The 20,862-nt window shown below is 44.2% G+C and overlaps 1 protein-coding gene across 2 annotated transcripts; it reads right to left on the bottom strand.

The window, feature by feature from the left end:
• Positions 1 to 2,074: 2,074 nt before the first annotated feature.
• hnrnpua (heterogeneous nuclear ribonucleoprotein Ua) lies at positions 2,075 to 20,583 on the bottom strand. 2 transcript variants are annotated; one of them, XM_055862871.1, is made up of 14 exons: positions 19,907 to 20,583; positions 18,851 to 18,965; positions 12,904 to 12,977; positions 11,847 to 11,986; positions 11,532 to 11,631; positions 11,285 to 11,397; positions 10,872 to 11,135; positions 10,619 to 10,738; positions 8,195 to 8,323; positions 7,702 to 7,870; positions 7,260 to 7,532; positions 6,884 to 7,152; positions 6,575 to 6,670; positions 2,075 to 6,455 (listed from the first exon to the last, which is right to left on the bottom strand). In XM_055862871.1, exons 1-14 carry the CDS (start codon positions 20,373 to 20,375, stop codon positions 6,405 to 6,407), a joined length of 2,382 nt encoding a protein of 793 aa, XP_055718846.1. In that variant the 5' UTR covers positions 20,376 to 20,583; the 3' UTR covers positions 2,075 to 6,404. The 2 variants fall into 2 exon arrangements, with proteins under 2 accessions (XP_055718846.1, XP_055718845.1); XM_055862870.1 differs by having other exon boundaries at positions 6,575 to 6,673.
• Between the last annotated feature and the right edge of the window lie 279 nt (positions 20,584 to 20,862).

Below are 20,862 nucleotides of genomic sequence, written 5' to 3' on the forward strand. Positions count from 1 at the left end.
ATACTCAGCATGCTTTGCAATTGTTCATTTTTACATACACATTTAGTTAATTTAGCAGACGCTCTTTTTACATTATAGTGCCATCAGATTTTTTATACCAATGTAGGGTGAAAGGGGGCAACAAAATTGTGAACCACTATAAAGAAATGGAATAGAAAAGTATTTTGTATTTTGACAATACAAATTACAGGTTGTGTAGTTCAGCCCAGTGTAATACAACACACAAAATACTCAGAAGTAATTAAAATATGTATTTCAAATACAAATAACAGAAATACTACCCATCTCTGAGTATTTGTAGTAGATTTTCACCTACTCATGTAGACAAATTAAGATATTAGCTAATTTTGGATTACATTTTTTTAAATTCTGAAAACAATGTTGGATCCATTGGTTGAATCAGTGGTACCTGAGGTCAGGTAAGTGCGCACAACATTGTATCGCCCTCTTGCGGTGACTCTACTAGACATAGTGTTCTACTCCAATGGTTCGCAACCTTTTTCGCTTACTGTACCACCAACTGAATTTAGCTCTGCCTGGAGTACCCTCTCATGCGTGAAGTACCCCCTCATGCGTATTTTGGCAGTAAGCCTATGGCCTCATGAGTCCTCTCAAGTACCCACCGTGGATAGGCCAAGTACCCCTGGTTGGGAACCTATGTTCTACTCTGCTTAAGTGGTGGAACACACATACGCACGTTTTGAACCGTTTTATTCATACCTTTCAAAAATGGCATCACTATCACTTTACCTCCACAAAATGTGAGAAAAGGAATAAAGTAAGTATTTGGTCAGCTTTTTTCCATCTTATTTTAATATTTCTTTCCTTATAACAAGATACAAAACATAGCAAGGAATAAAAAATAAAGAAACAAAAAACAGGTTTTAGTCTATGTTACAAAATGCTAAACATTGTCTCAGACAGTACAAGTCAGACCAAATACTTGAAATGTGTCCATCCACTAGCACTTAGACAAGCAAGCCTCACTTCAATCACCTGCTGTTTTACAGAGCATGCCATCCTTAATCATTCTAATTGTGTTCTTTTTTTGTGCCACACATATTCCTTAATAAAAGTCTACCTAGAACAAAAATTTGACATGGGCAATAAAATAGTTTGTTGAAAAAAACAAAATTTTACAACATAAAAGGGACATGTGGCCCTTGCATTAAACTTGATTGTGAAGGTGACCACAGTCCATTCTGTTGTTCATCTCATTTTAAAACACACGTTAAAGACATGACTCATAAATAAAATGTACCGGTACCTTCTACTCTAATATCATTCAAAGGGAACAAAATAGTGCCTTATGATTCTATGGAAGCAGAAATAGAAGATATTTACATGACAGTCAAGCTAGGTTGGGCTGGCCTGGTTCCATGGTCCTCTGCTCTCTATTACGCCACACTAACGCAACATAGTTATGTCAGGCCAGGGGTGTATTCAGAAGTTGGAAACAGAAAATGTAAAACATTTACCCCGAACGGAAAACGTTTTGCAACGGAAACTGTAGTTTCTATTGGACATATTCCGGTAAGTCCCTCATCATTTCGTTCTGTTTGCTTCTGTTTGGTTCCTAGCGAATACACCTCAGGTTCATAATACCACAGTACCTTAAGAAAGTATTCACAATACCCCATAATGTCAAAGTGGAATTATGTTTTTCAAAATGTTTACAAATTATTTAAACATTTAAAGTTGAAATGTCTTGAGTCAATAAGTATTCAATCCCTTGGTTATAGCAAGCCTAAGTAAGTTCAGGAGTACAAATTTGCTTAAAAAGTCACGTAATAAGTTGCATGGACTCACTCTGTGTGCAATAATAGTGTTTAACGTGATTTTTTAATGACTATGGGAGGTTTTCTAATGCTTCGCAAAGAAGGGCACATATTGGTAGAAGGGTAAAAAATTAAAAAAGCAGACATTGAATATCCGTTTGAGCATGGTGAAGTTATTAATTACACTTCAGATGGTGTGTCAATACACCCAGTCATTAGAAAGATACAGGCGTCCTTCCTAACTCAGTTGCCGAAGAGGGAGGAAACCACTCAGGGATTTCACCATGAGGCCAATGGGAACTTTAAAACAGTTAGAGTTTAATGGCTGTGATAAGAGAAAACTGAGGATGGATCAACAACATTGTAGTTACTCCACAAAACTAACCTAATTGAGAGTGTGAAAAGAAGGAAGCCTGAACAGATTTTTTATTTATTTAAATGCATCCTCTTTGCAACAAGGCACTAAAGTAATACTGCAAAAAATGTGGCAAAGCAATTCACTTTATTTGTCCTGAATACAAAGTGTTATGTTTGTCCTGAATACAAAGTGTTTACCACTCTTCATATTTTCAAGCATAGTGGTGGCTGCATCATGTTAAGGGTATGCTTGTAATCATTAAGGACTGGGGAGTTTTTCAGGGTAAAAAAAATAAACAGAATGTAGCTAAGCACAGGTAAAGTCCTAGAGGAAAACCTGCTTCAGTCTGCTTTCCACCAGACACTGGAAGATTAATTCACCTTTCAGCAGCACAATAACCTAAAATACAAGGCCAAATCTACACTGAAGTTACTTACCAAGAAGACAGTGAATGTTCCTGAGTGGCCAAGTTGCAGTTTTGACTTAAATTTACTTGAAAATATATGGCAAGATCTGAAAATGGTTATCTAGCAATGATCAACAACCAATTTGACAAAGCTTGAAGAATTTTGAAAAGAATAATGGGCAAATGGGGCCCCCAAGTGGTGTAGCGGTCTAAGGCACTGCATCTCAGTGCTAGAGGCATCACTACAGACCCTGGTTTGATTCCAGGCTGTATTACAACCGGCCGTGATTGGGAGTCCCATAGGGCGGCGCACAATTGGCCCAGCGTTGTCCGGGTTAGGGTTTGGCCCGGGGGCTAAGCCGTCATTGTAAATAAGATGTTCTTCTTAACTGACTTGCCTAGTTAAATAAAAGTTACATAAAATAAATAAATAAAAATGTTGCTCAACCAGGTGTGGAAAGCCGTTAGAGACTTACCTAGAAAGACTCACAGCTGTAATCACTGCCAAAGGTACTTCTACAAAGTATTGACTCAGGGGTGTGAATACTTATCTAAATGCGATTTTTCTGTATTTCATTTTCAATACATTTGCAAACATTTCTAAAAACATGTTTTCACTTTGTCATTATGGGGTATTGTGTGTAGATGGGTGAGCTTAAAAAATGATTTAATCCATTTTGAATTCAGGCGGTAACACAACAAAATGTGGAATAAGTCCAGGTGTAACAATTTCTTTTGAAGGCACCTTCAATAATGAGCCTTGTCAGTCGGTTTATACTGCTTATACACAGAGTAAAAATATGAGAGTTGACAATAATAACTCTTTCAACACACCACCCCACTCTAGGCTATGTACCACATGACTGTTGAAACCGTAGACAGTAGTAACATTTAAATTTACTATTTAAATGCTTCTCTGAGAAGTCAGGGTTATTCCACTGTGTTGGTCCCAAAATACATTTAGGCCTAATCTACAGTTCAATTCAATAAATACAACAAAAACAACAGTTATATACCATTGTGGTTCTCTCCAATATGCAATTATTAGACAAACTGTAAACACACACACAACATACACAGGGTGCTCCCCTATTGAAACATTTCACTCCTGGACTTACATGATCAATCTGGTCCTTAGCAGCTTCGTCTGAATGAGCCCAGCTTAAATATTCCAGTGGAACTCACACAAAGCACTGATTCAAGACAATTTGATTTCAAAATGTAAATGAAAGTATGCACCTTGACAGTTCAAAAAATAAAACCAACAAAAATCCACAAAAAAACGACTACCTTTTATAACAGTTCTACAATCAAATTAATTTCAAAAGTATTTACAATAAACAGCTAAAGGCCTTAAATCGTTACTTAAATTTCATTACTATGGAATCTTAAGCACTTTAAAGCATGGTACTGTAGAATAAAATCATGTCTATTTGTTGGACTGTGTCACTGTCAATATGGGTCCTTCCAGGCCTTACCAAAGGAATTTGAGCCTTTAGCGCCAAATTCCTAGTTCTATTGCTAACAGTAGGTTATCAGTGGTGGTGAGGAGAACTTCTAGTTCTATTGCTAACAGTAGGTTATCAGTGGTGGTGAGGAGAACTTCTAGTTCTATTGCTAACAGTAGGTTATCAGTGGTGGTGAGGAGAACTTCTAGTTCTATTGCTAACAGTAGGTTATCAGTGGTGGTGAGGAGAACTTCTAGTTCTATTGCTAACAGTAGGCTATCAGAGGTGTTGAACGAGAACTCCTAGTTCTATTGCTAACAGTAGGCTATCAGTGGTGGTGAGAACTCCTAGTTCTATTGCTAACAGTAGGCTATCAGTGGTGGTGAGAACTCCTAGTTCTATTGCTAACAGTAGGCTATCAGTGGTGGTGAGAACTCCTAGTTCTATTGCTAACAGTAGGCTATCAGTGGTGGTGAGAACTCCTAGTTCTATTGCTAACAGTAGGATATCAGTGGTGGTGAGAACTCCTAGTTCTATTGCTAACAGTAGGCTATCAGTGGTGGTGAGAACTCCTAGTTCTATTGCTAACAGTAGGCTATCACTGGTGTTGAAAACAGGGTCATGTTCAGGAGGATGCAATATACTGAACGTTGCAGATAGAACTCATGAATGGAGCGGACATTATTCCTTACTTTAAGTGTCTGAAAGGTAGGTTTATTCTACACAGTAATGTTTTTACATTGCTGTGTAGTATCTTTAAGCGATTTGAGCTGGGTTCACTCAGACAAACCTGCTAAGGACCAGGTTGATCATGTAAGTCCAATAAAGAAATGTTTAATGTTGGCAGTTAAAACCCATTTTTCCAAGAATTGTTTATTGGAGAGAACCACATTGATGTAAAACTGTGGTTTTTGTTTTACTTCTTGAATGGAACTGTGGCGCGACTGCGGCCCCTCATGCTGAGTTCAGCTTTTTTGTGACCCCCACCCCCATCGGATATAAAAAAATGCTGCGTAGAACAAACCTGCCTCTCGGACACGTAGTGTAAGGAATCATGTCAGCTCTATTCAGGACAGTTCTATCCTAGAGTGATCCTAATTTTGTGCCATTCTACACATTTAGCCATGGGGTGTAGAGAACATTTTGCAATTTTATAACTGATTTCATGCCATTCTATTCATTTTGCCATGGGGCAGAGAGGAAAATTTGCTGTTTTTAATATGATATCTGAGTGAGACTGACTAACAAAATCCACGGGGGCCCTCCGGGAGGTAATTCAACCATGATTACATTTTAGACAGCTGGCCGCTAGACTAATTTACCAATCTAAAACATTTTAGCTGACATGGGCTAATTGAGTGACTATCAGCGACTGACATTACAAACAATAAACTGCTGATCAACAACCAAATTCTGAAATTGGTCCGAGGGCCTTCAGTTGCCCATCCCTGATCTGAATGTTAGATAACTTTGTGCTCTACTGAACGTGCCCCATGGAATGGCCCATCTGCTCTGGTACGGAGTACTGAGTAAGTGACCACTTAAGATAGATAAAGGAGTGTCTTACTGAAGGATGGCCTTGGTCTTTAGATTGGATGTATGAGCAACTGATGCAGGATATAGCAAGACATTTTATTCATTTTAACAAGACAGCTACTCTATCTGAGACGGTGCTTCTCATATCAAAGGCTTTTCTAACACCTTTGACATTGAAAAATATGGATTCGCATACCAAGTAAGATGCACCATCGAGAGCCATTCCTGTGTTTATGTGGGCTGTCTGTTAGTTAAATTACACTTATATATATATTTTTAAGCATATCATTTTTTTTATTACAGCTTAAACTTCACTTTACTTACTAGAAACAAACGTATTTGCAGCAGGACTAGAATTACGACACCTCACAAATGCTATGTGTCTAAAGTGAGTGCTAGCCTCTCCTGATTCTTAAAAACATAAAACAACATAATATAAAGCAAAAAATCGGAAAGAAATATCTATCATCATCATCATGATCGTTGTAGTAAAAAGTACATCTTTACAGATAAAAACACAGAACCCTGAAAAGTTTTTTAAGAGACATCACATGCTGGATGAAAGCCAAAGTTTCTGAAGGCGAATGCTTGAGAGCTCCGGCTCTGAAACGTAAAAGCAATACAAATATACAAAATCAAAACGCAGAAAGTAAAGGAGCCCAGAAAGCGTTTGTTGTCTTTGTCTCAGATCCGGCAGTCCATCTCAGCAGTGGAATGCTCTTTCTTCCTAAAACGAAGGAAGAGGAGAGGAAAAAGGAGGAGGGGGAGAAGGTAAAATGGAGCGTAATGGGAGTTGACGCCTATGCGCCGGGGTGGACGGGGTTTGTAGTGAGGGGGTGTGTCTGTGTGCTGTCAGTCAGTCTCTCTACCGCACATGCTCAGTAGTATCCTGGGTGGTACTGTTGGCTCCATGGCTTCTGGTTCCAGAACTAAAGATGGAAGACAGAGGTTAAAGGTAAGAGTTTTGAACCATTCCATTGGTCCTAAGGTGCAAACATTGCCCAGCCTGTGCTGCGCTACGTCCAGCTACATCAGGAGCAGTACATACCCCCTGCTGCCAGCTCTGGTTGAAGGCCTGGGCCTTGTTCATGCCAAAGTTGCTGTTCTTGTTGAAGCTGCGATTGTTGCCTCCTCTGCCTCTGAACTTCTGCGGAAAACACAACAGCCATCAGACACCTGGGACTGCCAGCTGACCTCCAGTATGATTGGTGGGTTATAAAAATGTACTGTATGTTGTTGTTATATTCAGAGAACTACATAGAAATGAAATAATCCAACAATCTACTCTAGCTGATAGAGTCAGACTCGGTGTAGTCCTAGTCAAGGACACTATCAGGTATAGTAACTAGTGACCCACCTGTGTGAAATTGCCCCTGTTGTCCCCACGTCCTCTTCCACCTCCACCTCCTCCGCGGGTCATGCTGCCTCGGTGCATATTGCCTCCCCTATTACCCCCCATGTTCCCCATGTTGCCCCTTCCAGGACCCCCCCTGGGTGCACCCCCCCTGCTGGGCATGCCCCCGCTCCCCCTGTTGAAGTTACCCCGGTTGGAGAAGCCCCCTCGGAAGGGCGGAGGAGGGAGGAAACCTCTGGGGGGACGACTGAATCCACCACGAGGTCCTGGGCCTGGGCAGAGACAAACACACAGATCAATATATATTGTACATACCAAGTACACAAACATACACCTCAAGTATTAGAGTTATTTACAGAGTCAAATACACATTGCTCACCTCCCCTGAAGTTGCCTCTGATCTGGAAGCCTCCTCTGCCCCCCCGCTGCCCCTGACCTCCTCCCCACTGCCCCTGCCCTCTGCCCCCACGGCCGCGGTGGTTGCCCCCTCTCTTGGGCGGCGTGCCCCCCTGGTTGGCCTTCTTCTCTGGGGGCAGGGCGGAGCGACTCTCCTCCTTGTACAAGTCCAGCAGCTTGGAGGCCTCATCCTTCTGCAGCTCCACGAAGTCCACCTCACTGAAGCAATCCCCTGGCTCCGGCAGGGTGTAGATACCTACAGGAGGACAGGAGGGAAACAGATATATCAACCCCTAACAAATCAGTCAGTCAGCCCGGAAAGAAGCGTCTGCCAAAGGACTCAAATGTAATGTAAGCTCTCATGTGTTATTGATACAGGTAACAGGTGTTATGGCTGTCAGGTATTCTAGGTTGTTGTAGCTCACCTTTCATCTTGAGTACGGCGTGCTCGGGGACGTCTTTACCGTCCGTCTCGGCTTTCTTCTGTGTCCTCTGCTTGTAGTCGTCGTCAGTAGGACACACCACCACGGCCTTCCTCTGGAAGCCTGCAAACAGACACATCTTCCTCCTCTGGGCCGGGGCCGACACATTGGTCTGACAGAGAGAGAGAGAGAGAGAGAGAGAGAGAGAGAGAGAGAGAGAGAGAGAGAGAGAGAGAGAGAGAGAGAGAGAGACAGAGAAGAGAGAGAGAGAGAGAGAGAAGAGAGACAGGTACCAGGGTTAAAGTCATATCCAACCATACACCTACTGAAATCATTCCATTCTCACACTGCCATACAACCAAGTAGTATTTGTTTCTCATGATGATGCTGACTTAATCAAATGTTGTTTGTTCACAAGGCATCTAAATATTCAAAAATAACAACAATTGAACCGATACATAAAAACAAAAGCTTCAATGTGGGTAACCATGGTTACCTGGTCAAGGATGTAGTTGCGTTTTTTGCGTGCAGCGATCTCAATGAATTTTCCCAGGAAAAGAGGTGCACGCTGGGAGATGGCGGTGAGTTTGGTGACGTCCTTCATTTGGCGTTTCAGACTGGCGATCTGGCAAAAGAGAATAAAGAATTTTGAGGTACGGAATCATCTGACTTTGGGGTGAACTGTCCCTTCAAACTGAACTGACCCTTTAAGGTGAGCTGTCTTTTTAAGGTGAACTGTACTGTCCCTTCAACCTGAACTGTCCCTTTCAGCTGAACTGCCTCTAAGGTGAACTGTTCTGTCCCTTTCAGCTGAACTGACCCTTTAAGGTGAGGTATCTCTTTAAGGTGAACTGTCCTGTCCCTTTCAGCTGAACTGCTGAACTGTAGAACTGTACTGTCCCTTTCAGCTGAACTGCTGAGCTGTAGAACTGTCCTGTCCCTTTAAGCTGAACTGCTGAACTGTAGAACTGTCCTGTCCCTTTAAGCTGAACTGGAGAACTGTCCTGTCCCTTTAAGCTGAACTGCTGAGCTGTAGAACTGTCCTGTCCCTTTAAGCTGAACTGTAGAACTGTCCTGTCCCTTTAAGCTGAACTGCTGAGCTGTAGAACTGTCCTGTCCCTTTCAGCTGAACTGCCTCTTTAAGGTGAACTGTACTGTCCCTTTCAGCTGAACTGCCTCTTTAAGGTGAACTGTTCTGTCCCTTTAAGCTGAACTGCCTCTTTAAGGTGAACTGTACTGTCCCTTTAAGCTGAACTGCTGAGCTGTAGAACTGTCCTGTCCCTTTCAGCTGAACTGCCTCTTTAAGGTGAACTGTCCTGTCCCTTTCAGCTGAACTGCTGAACTGTCCTGTCCCTTTAAGCTGAACTGCTGAACTGTAGAACTGTCCTGTCCCTTTAAGCTGAACTGCTGAGCTGTAGAACTGTCCTGTCCCTTTAATCTGGACTGTAGAACTGTCCTGTCCCTTTAAGCTGAACTGCTGAACTGTAGAACTGTCCTGTCCCTTTAAGCTGAACTGCTGAGCTGTAGAACTGTCCTGTCCCTTTAAGCTGAACTGCTGAACTGTCCTGTCCCTTTAAGCTGAACTGCTGAGCTGTAGAACTGTCCTGTCCCTTTAAGCTGAACTGCTGAACTGTAGAACTGTCCTGTCCCTTTAAGCTGAACTTCTGAACTGTAGAACTGTACTGTCCCTTTAAGCTGAACTGTAGAACTGTCCTGTCCCTTTAAGCTGAACTGCTGAGCTGTAGAACTGTCCTGTCCCTTTCAGCTGAACTGCCTCTTTAAGGTGAACTGTACTGTCCCTTTCAGCTGAACTGCCTCTTTAAGGTGAACTGTTCTGTCCCTTTAAGCTGAACTGCCTCTTTAAGGTGAACTGTACTGTCCCTTTAAGCTGAACTGCTGAGCTGTAGAACTGTCCTGTCCCTTTCAGCTGAACTGCCTCTTTAAGGTGAACTGTCCTGTCCCTTTCAGCTGAACTGCTGAACTGTCCTGTCCCTTTAAGCTGAACTGCTGAACTGTAGAACTGTCCTGTCCCTTTAAGCTGAACTGCTGAGCTGTAGAACTGTCCTGTCCCTTTAATCTGGACTGTAGAACTGTCCTGTCCCTTTAAGCTGAACTGCTGAACTGTAGAACTGTCCTGTCCCTTTAAGCTGAACTGCTGAGCTGTAGAACTGTCCTGTCCCTTTAAGCTGAACTGCTGAACTGTCCTGTCCCTTTAAGCTGAACTGCTGAGCTGTAGAACTGTCCTGTCCCTTTAAGCTGAACTGCTGAACTGTAGAACTGTCCTGTCCCTTTAAGCTGAACTTCTGAACTGTAGAACTGTCCTGTCCCTTTAAGCTGAACTGCTGAACTGTCCTGTCCCTTTAAGCTGAACTGCTGAACTGTAGAACTGTCCTGTCCCTTTAAGCTGAACTGCTGAGCTGTAGAACTGTCCTGTCCCTTTAATCTGGACTGTAGAACTGTCCTGTCCCTTTAAGCTGAACTGCTGAACTGTAGAACTGTCCTGTCCCTTTAAGCTGAACTGCTGAGCTGTAGAACTGTCCTGTCCCTTTAAGCTGAACTGCTGAACTGTAGAACTGTCCTGTCCCTTTAAGCTGAACTGCTGAGCTGTAGAACTGTCCTGTCCCTTTAAACTGAACTGCTGAACTGTAGAACTGTCCTGTCCCTTTAAGCTGAACTGCTGAGCTGTAGAACTGTCCTGTTGCTTTAATCTGGACTGTAGAACTGTCCTGTCCCTTTAAGCTGAACTGCTGAACTGTAGAACTGTCCTGTCCCTTTAAGCTGAACTGCTGAACTGTCCTGTCCCTTTAAGCTGAACTGTAGAACTGTCCTGTCCCTTTAAGCTGAACTGCTGAGCTGTAGAACTGGCCTGTCCCTTTAAGCTGGACTGTAGAACTGTCCTGTCCCTTTCAGCATCACTCACCATCATCTTCTCCAGGATGGTGTTGGTTCCCAGGATGTTGTATTTCCCAGGGTGCTCCTGAGTGTGCTTGGTTACCCACGCCGTCTTCCCAGCGCCAGGCAGGCCTACCATCACGATCACCTGGGAGAGTAAGAGACATTTTAATCATGGCTGCAAAGTAATGTGTCGTCAAATGTGGGATACAGAGTTGGAAATGGAAATGATGAAAACACCACATGGGCATTCAATAACATGAAAACCAGCACACACTCACCTCACAGTCATCCTTGGTGTCGGGCCCCTTGGGGCCTCGGACCCTCTTGCTCACAGGGACCTGCTGTAGGAAGCTGTAGCCGGCCGGTGGGACGAACAGTGGCGCCTCCCTCTGGCCGAAGTTGAAGTCTACAGCACAGTTGTGACAGAGGACGTGAGGGAAGAGTGGCCGTCCGTCCAGAGATGCCTTGTCCACCTTGAAGGCCACGCCTAGGTCCTTACCGTTCTTACTGAACGACAGCTCCACCTCCGAGCCTTCAAAGTTCTGCAGGAGAGAGGACGAACATCATCATCAGAGGAAAAAGCAGCAGCAGTTTAATCTGTTAGCTGATGTTTATTTTTTAACTGGCTAAAGTGTCTATTTAGCTCTTTGAGCGAAATGTGACAAACAAAGGGATCATTAAAATATCTTACGATTAGGCATCCGACGACATCGTTTTCGTCGAAGCACTCTCCGAAGTCTTCTGTGACACAGTTGGTGGTTTTCTTCCCTTTGGCAGAGAAGGCATACGAGTGTTCCTCTTCTCCTGAGGACGTCAAAGCAGACAGACACACAGTCAGACAAGGAGCTACCATACAACAGCACAACACACCAGGGGTTTCCCTGAGCATATATCAGGAGTCCACTGAATTATATTGGTTGGTCTAATGGTTCACTCACCCAGTAACAGTGTTCCATTGGCTAGTGACCAGCCCACCAGAACCTCATGGATGTCCATGCCTTTACTGGAGATATGTTTCACTGGGATCTTCTCAATGATCTGGGGAGAACACACAGAGGGTGAGGTGTGTGTGCGTGTGTGTGTGTGTTTGTCATGATGTTCTGTTCAGACCATCATCATCATCAGTGGTTTTAGGCTGAGTATCTGTAAAGCACTTTGTGACAACTGCTGATGTAAAAATGGATTTATAAAATAACTTGATCGATTGATTGACCACGTGTGTGTATGTTGTTGATGATGATATCTCTCCTCACCTTCATCTCGAAGCAGGCCTTGCCCTGAGCTACTCCGTAGGAAGCCCTGCCTCCAGCCCACAGGTAGGCAAAGCTCTCCATGGTGAGTGATGACGCGCTGTAACGGTCCCGGGACACCTTGAAGTGCAGGTCACTGTTATCTGTGGTTACACACGCACGCACACACGCACACACGCACGCACGCACACACGCACACACACACACACACACTATTGTGAACTTCACAGTTCAAGTAGAAAATGTGCACTGCTGCAGGTGTTATTCAATAATTGTACAAATTCTACCCACAGCTATCCAATCACAAATGTGGTCAGGTCTGTGTGTGTGTACTCACATGTGGTCTGTGTGTGTACTCACATGTGGTCAGGTGTGTACTCACATGTAGACAGGTCTGTGTGTGTACTCACATGTGGTCTGTGTGTGTACTCACATGTGGTCAGGTATGTACTCACATGTGGACAGGTCTGTGTGTGTGTACTCACATGTGGTCTGTGTGTGTACTCACATGTGGTCAGGTGTGTACTCACATGTGGACAGATCTGTGTGTGTACTCACATGTGGTCAGGTGTGTACTCACATGTGGACAGGTCTGTGTGTGTACTCACATGTGGACAGGTCTGTGTGTGTACTCACATGTGGTCAGGTCTGTGTGTGTGTACTCACATGTGGTCAGGTCTGTGTGTGTGTACTCACATGTGGTCAGGTCTGTGTGTGTACTCACATGTGGACAGGTCTGTGTGTGTACTCACGTTGACAGGTCTGTGTGTGTGTACTCACATGTGGTCAGGTCTGTGTGTGTACTCACATGTGGTCAGGTCTGTGTGTGTCTACTCACATGTGGTCAGGTCTGTGTGTGTACTCACATGTGGTCAGGTCTGTGTGTGTGTACTCACATGTAGTCAGGTGTGTACTCACATGTGGTCAGGTCTGTGTGTGTGTACTCACATGTGGTCAGGTTTGTGTGTGTGAACTCACATGTGGTCTGGTCTGTGTGTGTGTCCTCACATGTGGTCAGGTGTGTACTCACATGTGGTCAGGTCTGTGTGTGTGTACTCACAGGTGTCCAGGCAGACAGTGCTGTCGTCAAACTCCTCGTCCTCTTCCTCCAGGGGGGGCTGGGGGGACTTGGCCCTGGAAGAGAGAAGATGAAGGGGTGAAGGGTCAGCCCAGTGAGGACACTGGAGGGACATGTCTCTCACTTAAGTGGGCAAACGTAGGCAGGAAATGCCAACAACGAACAGCGAGCCATTTTACTCATGTATAAAAAAACAGATAATGAAAGAAAAGCATTGCAAGTTTGAATTTTGTAAAATTAGTGTGGGAGAGGTGATTAAAAACATGATTGTTATCGATCAATAGTGACAAACCTTCTGGCATTGACAACTTAGATGGAAAGCTACTGAGGATGGTAGCTGACTCTATGGCCACTCCTATCTGTCATATCTTTAATCTGAGCCTAGAGTAAGGTCTTTGTCCTCAGGCCTGGATGGAAGCCAAAGTCATTCCACTACCCAAGAGGCCTTTACTGGTTCTAACAGCAGACCTATCAGCTTAATGCCAGCTCTTAGCAAACTGTTGGAAAGAATTGTGTTTGAACAAATATAATGCTATTTCACTGTAAACAAATTAACAACAGACTTTCAGCATGTTTATAGAGAAGGGCACTCAACATGTACTGCACTGGCACAAATGACTGATGATTGGTTGAAAGAAATTGATAAGAAGATTGTGGGAGCTGTATTGTACTTTCAGTGTAGCCTTTGACATTATTGTTGTTGAGAAAACATGTGTTATGGCTTTCCAACCTCTGCCATATCGTGGATTCAGAGCTATCCATCTAATAGAACTCTATCTAATAGGGTATTCCTAATGGAAGCTTCTCTAATGTCAAACATGTAAATTGTGGTGTACCGCAGGGGGGCTCTCTAGGCCCTCTACTCTTTTCTATTTTTACCAATAACCTGCCACTGGCATTAAACAAAGCATGTGTGTCCATGTGCTGATGATTCAACCATATATGCATCAGCAACCACAGCTAATGAGGTCACTGAAACCCTTAACAAAGAGTGGCAGGCTGTTTGGGAATGGGTGGCCAGTAATACAATAGTCCTGAACATCTCTAAAATTAAGAGCATTGCATTTGGTACAAATCATTCCCTAAATTCTAGACCTCAGCTGAATCTGGTAATGAATAGTGTGGCTGTTGAACAAGTTGAGGAGACTAAATGACTTGGTGTTACCTTAGATTGTAAACTGCCATGCTCAAAACATATAGATTCAATGATTGTAAAGATGGGGAGAGTGCTGTCCGTAATAAAGAGATGATCTGCTTTTTTGACACCACACTCCACAAAGCAAGTCCTGCAGGCTCTAGTTTTATCTTATCATGATTATCAAATCAAATCAAATATTATTAGTCTCATGTGTAAAGTCTGCTTCCAACTCACACCCCCAAACACCTAGATCCCCTGAACGCAGCTCACTCTCCAGATTCCAATCACCTGAATTCTAATCACCTGTTCACACACCTGCATGTCATTATCACACTATTTACTTCAGTTCTTTGCACCCCGTCACTGTGAGGTATTGTTTGTTTTGTGACGCGTGGCTTTCGGAGCTCTGTTTTTCCCATGAGTTACTCCTCCCATATATGATAGTTTTTGCGTGCCTCACTAACGAAGCCTTTTGCCTATTCCCTTCCTGTACTTCAGCCTATCGGATTTCCTGTTATCTACCTATTGCCTGATCTCCCGGACTACCATACTAGCCTTTTCCCTGCCTGTACTGTTGCCCTTTTGGACCCCCTGTGTTTGACCTTCTGCCTGCCCCTGGACCCAGCTACCTGCCTCCTCCTCTGGTCCTTTGCATTAAACACCTGCTGCGCCCTGCGCCCAGCTCTCTGTCTCCCCTCGTGTTCTTTACAACATGCGCCGAATACAACAGGTGTAGTAGACCTTACAGTGAAATGCTTACTTACGAGCCCCTAACCAACAATGCAGTTTAAAAAATACGGATAAGAATAAGAAATAAAAGTAACATTAAAGAGCAGCAGTAAAATAACAATAGTGAGACTATATACAGGGGGGTACTGGTACAGAGTAAATGTGCGGGGGCTCCGGTTAGTTGAGGTATTATGCACATGTAGGTAGAGTTATTAAAGTGACTATGCATAGATGACAACAACAGAGAGTAGCAGCGGTGTAAAAGAGATGGGGAGGTGCAAATAGTTTGGGTAGCCATTTGATTAGGTGTTCAGGAGTCTTTTGGCTTGGGGGTAGAAGCTGTTTTGAAGCCTCTTGGACCTAGACTTGGCGCTCCGGTACCGCTTGCCGTGCGGTAGCAGAGAGAACAGTCTATGACTAGGGTAGCTGGAGTCTTTGACAATTTTTAGGGCCTTCCTCTGACACCGCCTGGTATAGAGGTCCTGGATAGCAGGAAGCTTGGCCACAGTGATGTACTGGTCAGTTCGCACTAACCTCTGTAGTGTCTTGCGGTCGGAGGCCGAGCAGTTGCCGTATCAGGCAGGGATGCAACCGGTCAGGATGCTCTCGATGGTGCAGTTGCAGAACCTTTTGAGGATCTGAGGACCCATGCCAAATCTTTTCAGTCTCCTGAGGGGGAATAGGTTTTGTCGTGCACTCTTCACGACTGTCTTGGTGTGCTTGGACCATGTTAGTTTGTTGGTGATGTGGACACCATGGAACTTGAAGCTCTCAACCTGCTCCACTGCAGCCCCGTCGATGAGAATGGGTGCGTACTCGGTCCTCTTTTTTCTGTAGTCCACAATCATCTCCTTTGTCTTGATCACGTTGAGGGAGAGGTTGTTGTCCTAGCACCACACGGCCAGGTCTCTGCCTGGCACCACACAGCCAGGTGAGGCCATGCCTCGTCATTGTCGGTGATTAGGCCTACCACTGTTGTGTCATCGGCAAACTTAATGATGGAGTTGGAGTCGTGCCTGGCCATGCAGTCATGAGTGAACAGGGAGTACAGGAGGGGACTGAGCACGCACACCCGTGAGGGGCCCCTGTGTTGTGGATCAGCGTGGCGGATGTGTTGTTACCTACCCTTACCACCTGGGTGCGGCAAATCATCAAGTCCAGGATCCAGTTGGAGAGGGAGGTGTTTAGTTCCAGGGTCCTTAGCTTATTGATGAGCTTTGAGGGCAATATGGTGTTAAACGCTGAGCTGTAGTCAATGAATAGCATTCTCACATAGGTGTTCCTTTTGTCCATGTGGGAAAGGGCAGTGTGGAGTGCAATAGAGATTGCATCATCTGTGGATCTGTTGGGGCGGTATGCAAATTGGAGTGGGTCTAGGGTTTCTGGGATAATGGTGTTGATGTGAGCCATGACCAACCTTTCAAAGCACTTCATGGCTACAGACGTAAGTGATACGCGGTCAGTAGTCATTTAGGCGGTTTACCGTAGTGTTCTTGGGCACAGAGACTATGGTGGTCTTCTTAAAACATGTTGGTATTACAGACTCGGAAAGGTTGAAAATATCAGTGAAGACACTTGCCAGTTGGTCAGCGCATGCTCACAGTACACGTCCTGGTAATCCGTCTGGTCCTACGGCCTTGTGAATGTTGACCTGTTTGAAGGTCTTACTCACATCAGCTACGGAGAGCATGATCACACAGTCTTCCGGAACAGCTGGTGCTCTGATGCATGTTTCAGTGTTATTTGCCTCGAAGCGAGCATAGAAGTAGTTTTGCTCATCTAGTAGGCTTGTCTCACTGGGCAGCTCTCGGATGTGCTTCCCTTTGTAGTCTGTAATGGTTTGCAAGCCCTGCCACATCCGACAAGCGTCAGAGCCGGTGTAGTACAATTCAATCTTAGTCCTGTATTGATGCTTTTCCTGTTTGATGGTTCATCTGAGGGCAAAGCGGGATTTCTTATAAACTTCCGGGTTAAAGTCCCGCTCCTTGAAAGCGTCAGCTTTTAGCTCAGTGCGGATGTTGCCTGTAATCCATGGCTTCTGGTTGGGGTATGTACGTACAGTCACTGTGGGGACGACGTCATCGATGCACTTATTGACGAAGCCAATGACTGATGTGGTGTACTCCTCAATTCCATCGGAGGAATCCCGGAACATATTCCAGTCTGTGCTAGCAAAACAGTCCTGTAGCTTAGCATCTGTTTCATCTGACCACTTTTTTATTGATCTAGTCACTGGTGCTTCCTGCTTTCATTTTTGCTTGTAAGCAGGAATCAGGAGGATAGAATTATGGTCAGATTTGCCAAATGGAGGGCGAGGGAGAGCTTTGTATGCGTCTCTGTGTGTGGAGTAAAGGTGGTCCAGAGTTTTCTTCCCTCTGGTTGCACATTTAACATGCTGATAGAAATGAGGTAAAACTAATTTAAGTTTCCCTGCATTAAAATCCCCGGCTACTAGGAGCGCCGCCTCTGGGTGAGCGTTTTCTTGTTTGCTTATGGCAGAATACAGCTCATTCAATGCGGTCTTAGTGCCAGCCTCTGACTGTGGTGGTATGTAAACAGCTACAATTATTGTCCAGTCATATGGTCAAGTGCTGCAAAGAAAGACCTAGTTAAGCTGCAGTTGGCCCAGAACAAAGTGGCACATCTTGCTCTTCATTGTAATCAGATGGCTAATACTAATACTATGCATGCCAGTCTCTCTTGACTAAGAGTTGAGGAAAGACTGACTGCACCACCTCTTGTTTTTTATAAGAAACGTGTTGGATATTCCAAATTGTCTTCTGTCTGTCATGTCTTTTTTGTTATTTGTTGATCCCCAGTAAAACTAGCTGTCGCCATTGGCGTCGGCTAATGGGGATCCTAATAAATCAAACCACTCTCAGAATTTAAAACAAAACCTATCATTGTAATCTATCAAATGTTGCTTTCGGGGCCTTTGAGTCTCAACTAGAGAATAATCTAGGGGAAAGACTGCACTAGGCTACATTTCGACCAGTTCTGGCAGGATTTACCAACAATGGAGTGAAAGTTGTAACATCGTTCAGTCTGAAATTGCAAGGCGTGATAAAACAAATTAGTCAGGAACGCCACCTAAAGTTCACCAATGTCAATGTATCATTGGATATGCATTTCTACTCTCGGGAGGCTATATAAGTGATAGAACGTTGTTGGAAGATCATACCTCATCACAAGAACAACAGAACGTACACACAATTCCTATACTTTAGATGAGGATGCCCACACTAGAAAACTGTCAAGTTATTTAGCTCTGTTTGCCGTTAGGAAAGCTGTGTGATAGTTATTTTTCAAAAATCCTGAATCATATAGGTTTAAAATTAAGTTCTAAAAACACTGCCATTAGATTTGTTGAGCTACAGAATAGCTGTATATCTGCTAACCAGTGAAGCTGTTTATAACACATGTATCAAAGTCAATGGCCTGTAAGGAGAAAATGTAATCAATTTTAGAGGCCAATAATCAATCAATCACTCTCACTCACTCACACTTTTATTGCATCCTACCATTGGGAAAAATTAAAGCATATAAAAGTTGCCCAAGTTTAACACAACTGGACCGACAGAGAGAGAGAGACAGGCAGATACTTAATTGGTGCACTTGTTCTACAGACAACCCCCCCCTCCCCCCACCCACCTTCTTTGTCCCACCGCGCCTCTCTTTTGTCCCACAGCGTGTGGGTCAGGCACCCTCCCAGCGGCATCCAGACCTTCCCATTCAAGATAGCATCCCTGCAGACCACCCCATAACCATTCCATCACTAACTAGCTACAGCACCAACCACCATTATCTACACTACAGTTGGGCTTTGCATGCATATTGTCAACCCTGTATTCAGTAATAACAGGTTATAGTAAGGTAATACCCATGTAGAGGTAAATGGAAAAAAATATGTTTCTTAGCAGCAGGGGTCAAGGGTAGCATTAAGGACTGTGTTGGCTGTTAATGTCAACACAGCAGTTCGATAAGGCAGAGAGCTGGGAGTTGTGCAGGCCAGAGTGACTCGGAGCTAACCGAGGGTTAACCCGGCTACTGCACCATCCTTACCGGCTGTACTTGCTTTCTTCAATAAACTCAAAGTAGCCCCTTCCATGTTCCTCCCGGCGTCTCTTAACACCCTTCTTATTCTTCTGCTCAGCGCTCGTGTCTTTGTCCGCATCCCCTTTGGAAATAAAACAATAACAAAGCAGGTATTGAGGTGCATCCCGCCCCCCAAGTGTAGGACCCAGGTGTTACATGATGGTCCACACAGTTCAGCTAGGTGGCTCCTAACAGTTAGGTGTTTTGATTTGTCAGGTATCTACATTTTGCAAAGTTGCAATGTATGGACTACAAAGGGAAGAGTAGAACCATGAGTGGAGTGGAGCCATGAATAGCAAGGGGCCATCAAAGCAATAACAATACCCCCTTTAATACCAGTTAGTACCCCCCTCTTTAATACCAGTTCGTACCCCCCCTCCCCCAATATAAATGGATATTGATGTGTGTGAAGCACCACACATTTTCAGTTTCTACAGCCATGACAGCCTTGACCAAATATTAATTTAGTATTTACCGTATTGATAAAATATATATATTTTTTTTAAATAAACAAAAAAATAAAGCTAGATACGACTTGCAGCTAGCTAGATAACTTGTCTTTCACATTTCCTAAAACCAACGTTATTAACCTAGGCTATGCGCATAGACGTATTTATACCTATGGAATAACAAACCGTCTCACGGAAAAGATAGTCAACCTGCTGCGTTCTCTCTCGCCAGTAGGAGCCACTGTTTACCACTTTAGCAGCTAATGGTAGCTAACTAGCCAAAGACCATCTGCACACCGGCAAGCGCATCTATGTCGGCCGCTTGAAGAAATGCAAACCCGGAACACAAAACCATTGCGTAAAAACATACACCTGTCAAGTTCAGCCGTACAAAAGCGTATTGTCTACAATTAGCTAGCTACATGGATCCTGACAGAAGTTCCGACATAGCTGGCAAGCTTAGCAGGCTAACCAGTTAACCTATCTTTGATTCTGAACTGTCATGCAAGACGTGAACTCTAGCCGCTGCTGCAACCATGGCAGCAGGGTCGATTAGCTGGCTTGCATCGCTTACCCTCTCGAGGGAGAGTCCCTAGTACAGCATCATCATCATCGAATTTATCCATCTCCTCATCATCCTCATCTTCTTCTTTCAGTAGAGCATCTTCATCTTCATCCTCGTCCGATTTATCCATATCTACTCCCGCATCCTCCTCTTCCCCCATATTATCGTCGATATTGGCGCATTCTTTCTCTGCTTTCCCTTCGCACCTATCTTCATCCTCTACTCCGCCCGCCTCCATCCTCTCCTCAACCAGGTCTTCATCCAAGTCCTCCTCGCCCATGTCATTCAGGCCGACAGCCCCTTCGCCTTGGCCGCCGTTCTCCCCGGCCTCAGCTCCTCTGGCTAGAGCCTCTTCATTCAGCGCGGCCTGCAGCCGGTCCATAAGATCCGCCTTCAGCCCCTTGTCCGACAGCAGCCTCTTCTTCAACTCGTCCTTCAACTCGTTTACCTTTAACTTCTTCACGTTGATATTGTTCATTGTGCTATCTATTAAACAATTAAATAAATATCGATACAATTCGATAAAAATCCCTATTGTCGACTGTGTTTTTGAAATTCGAAACACGAAGATAGTAGCCCAGTGCACAGATGGCCGACTTGGTGATAGCAGTCGCCTATAATTTCCACTGCGCCAAGCCCGCACCGTTTCTAAGCACGTCCCACTACTGACATCTGTGCTGCTGCTGAGAGCGTGCCAAGGGCAGTAATATAGCCCTACCGTAATGACTCGAATAAACCAGTCAGATTTTTCCTTTAGTCTCCTACCACATAACAGCCGTGCATCCATACAATGGCTTTTATATGTCGTTATGGCCAAAGTCTACCGTCATTATTGACAATATGAAGCGAATATTTTTCACAATTCGTTACGTGCAATATAAATATACACTTATTTTATTAATGAGACATTAGAACACATAAACTGACATTCACTGTCAGTGTGGTCAGAACCTTATCTCTGGCCT

The sequence above is a fragment of the Salvelinus fontinalis genome, chromosome 15 (assembly GCF_029448725.1).
Source record: "Salvelinus fontinalis isolate EN_2023a chromosome 15, ASM2944872v1, whole genome shotgun sequence".
NCBI classification, from domain to species: Eukaryota; Metazoa; Chordata; class Actinopteri; order Salmoniformes; family Salmonidae; genus Salvelinus; species Salvelinus fontinalis.

Coding starts and splice junctions, on each gene's coding strand:
- hnrnpua (XM_055862870.1), bottom strand. CDS start 20,375: ATGAACAATATCAACGTGAAGAAGTTAAAGGTAAACGAGTTGAAGGAC. Junction 11,398..11,531: donor CAATGGAACACTGTTACTGG/GTGAGTGAACCA, acceptor TGACGTCCTCAG/GAGAAGAGGAACACTCGTAT. Junction 6,674..6,883: donor ACAGGGGCAATTTCACACAG/GTGGGTCACTAG, acceptor TGTTTTCCGCAG/AAGTTCAGAGGCAGAGGAGG.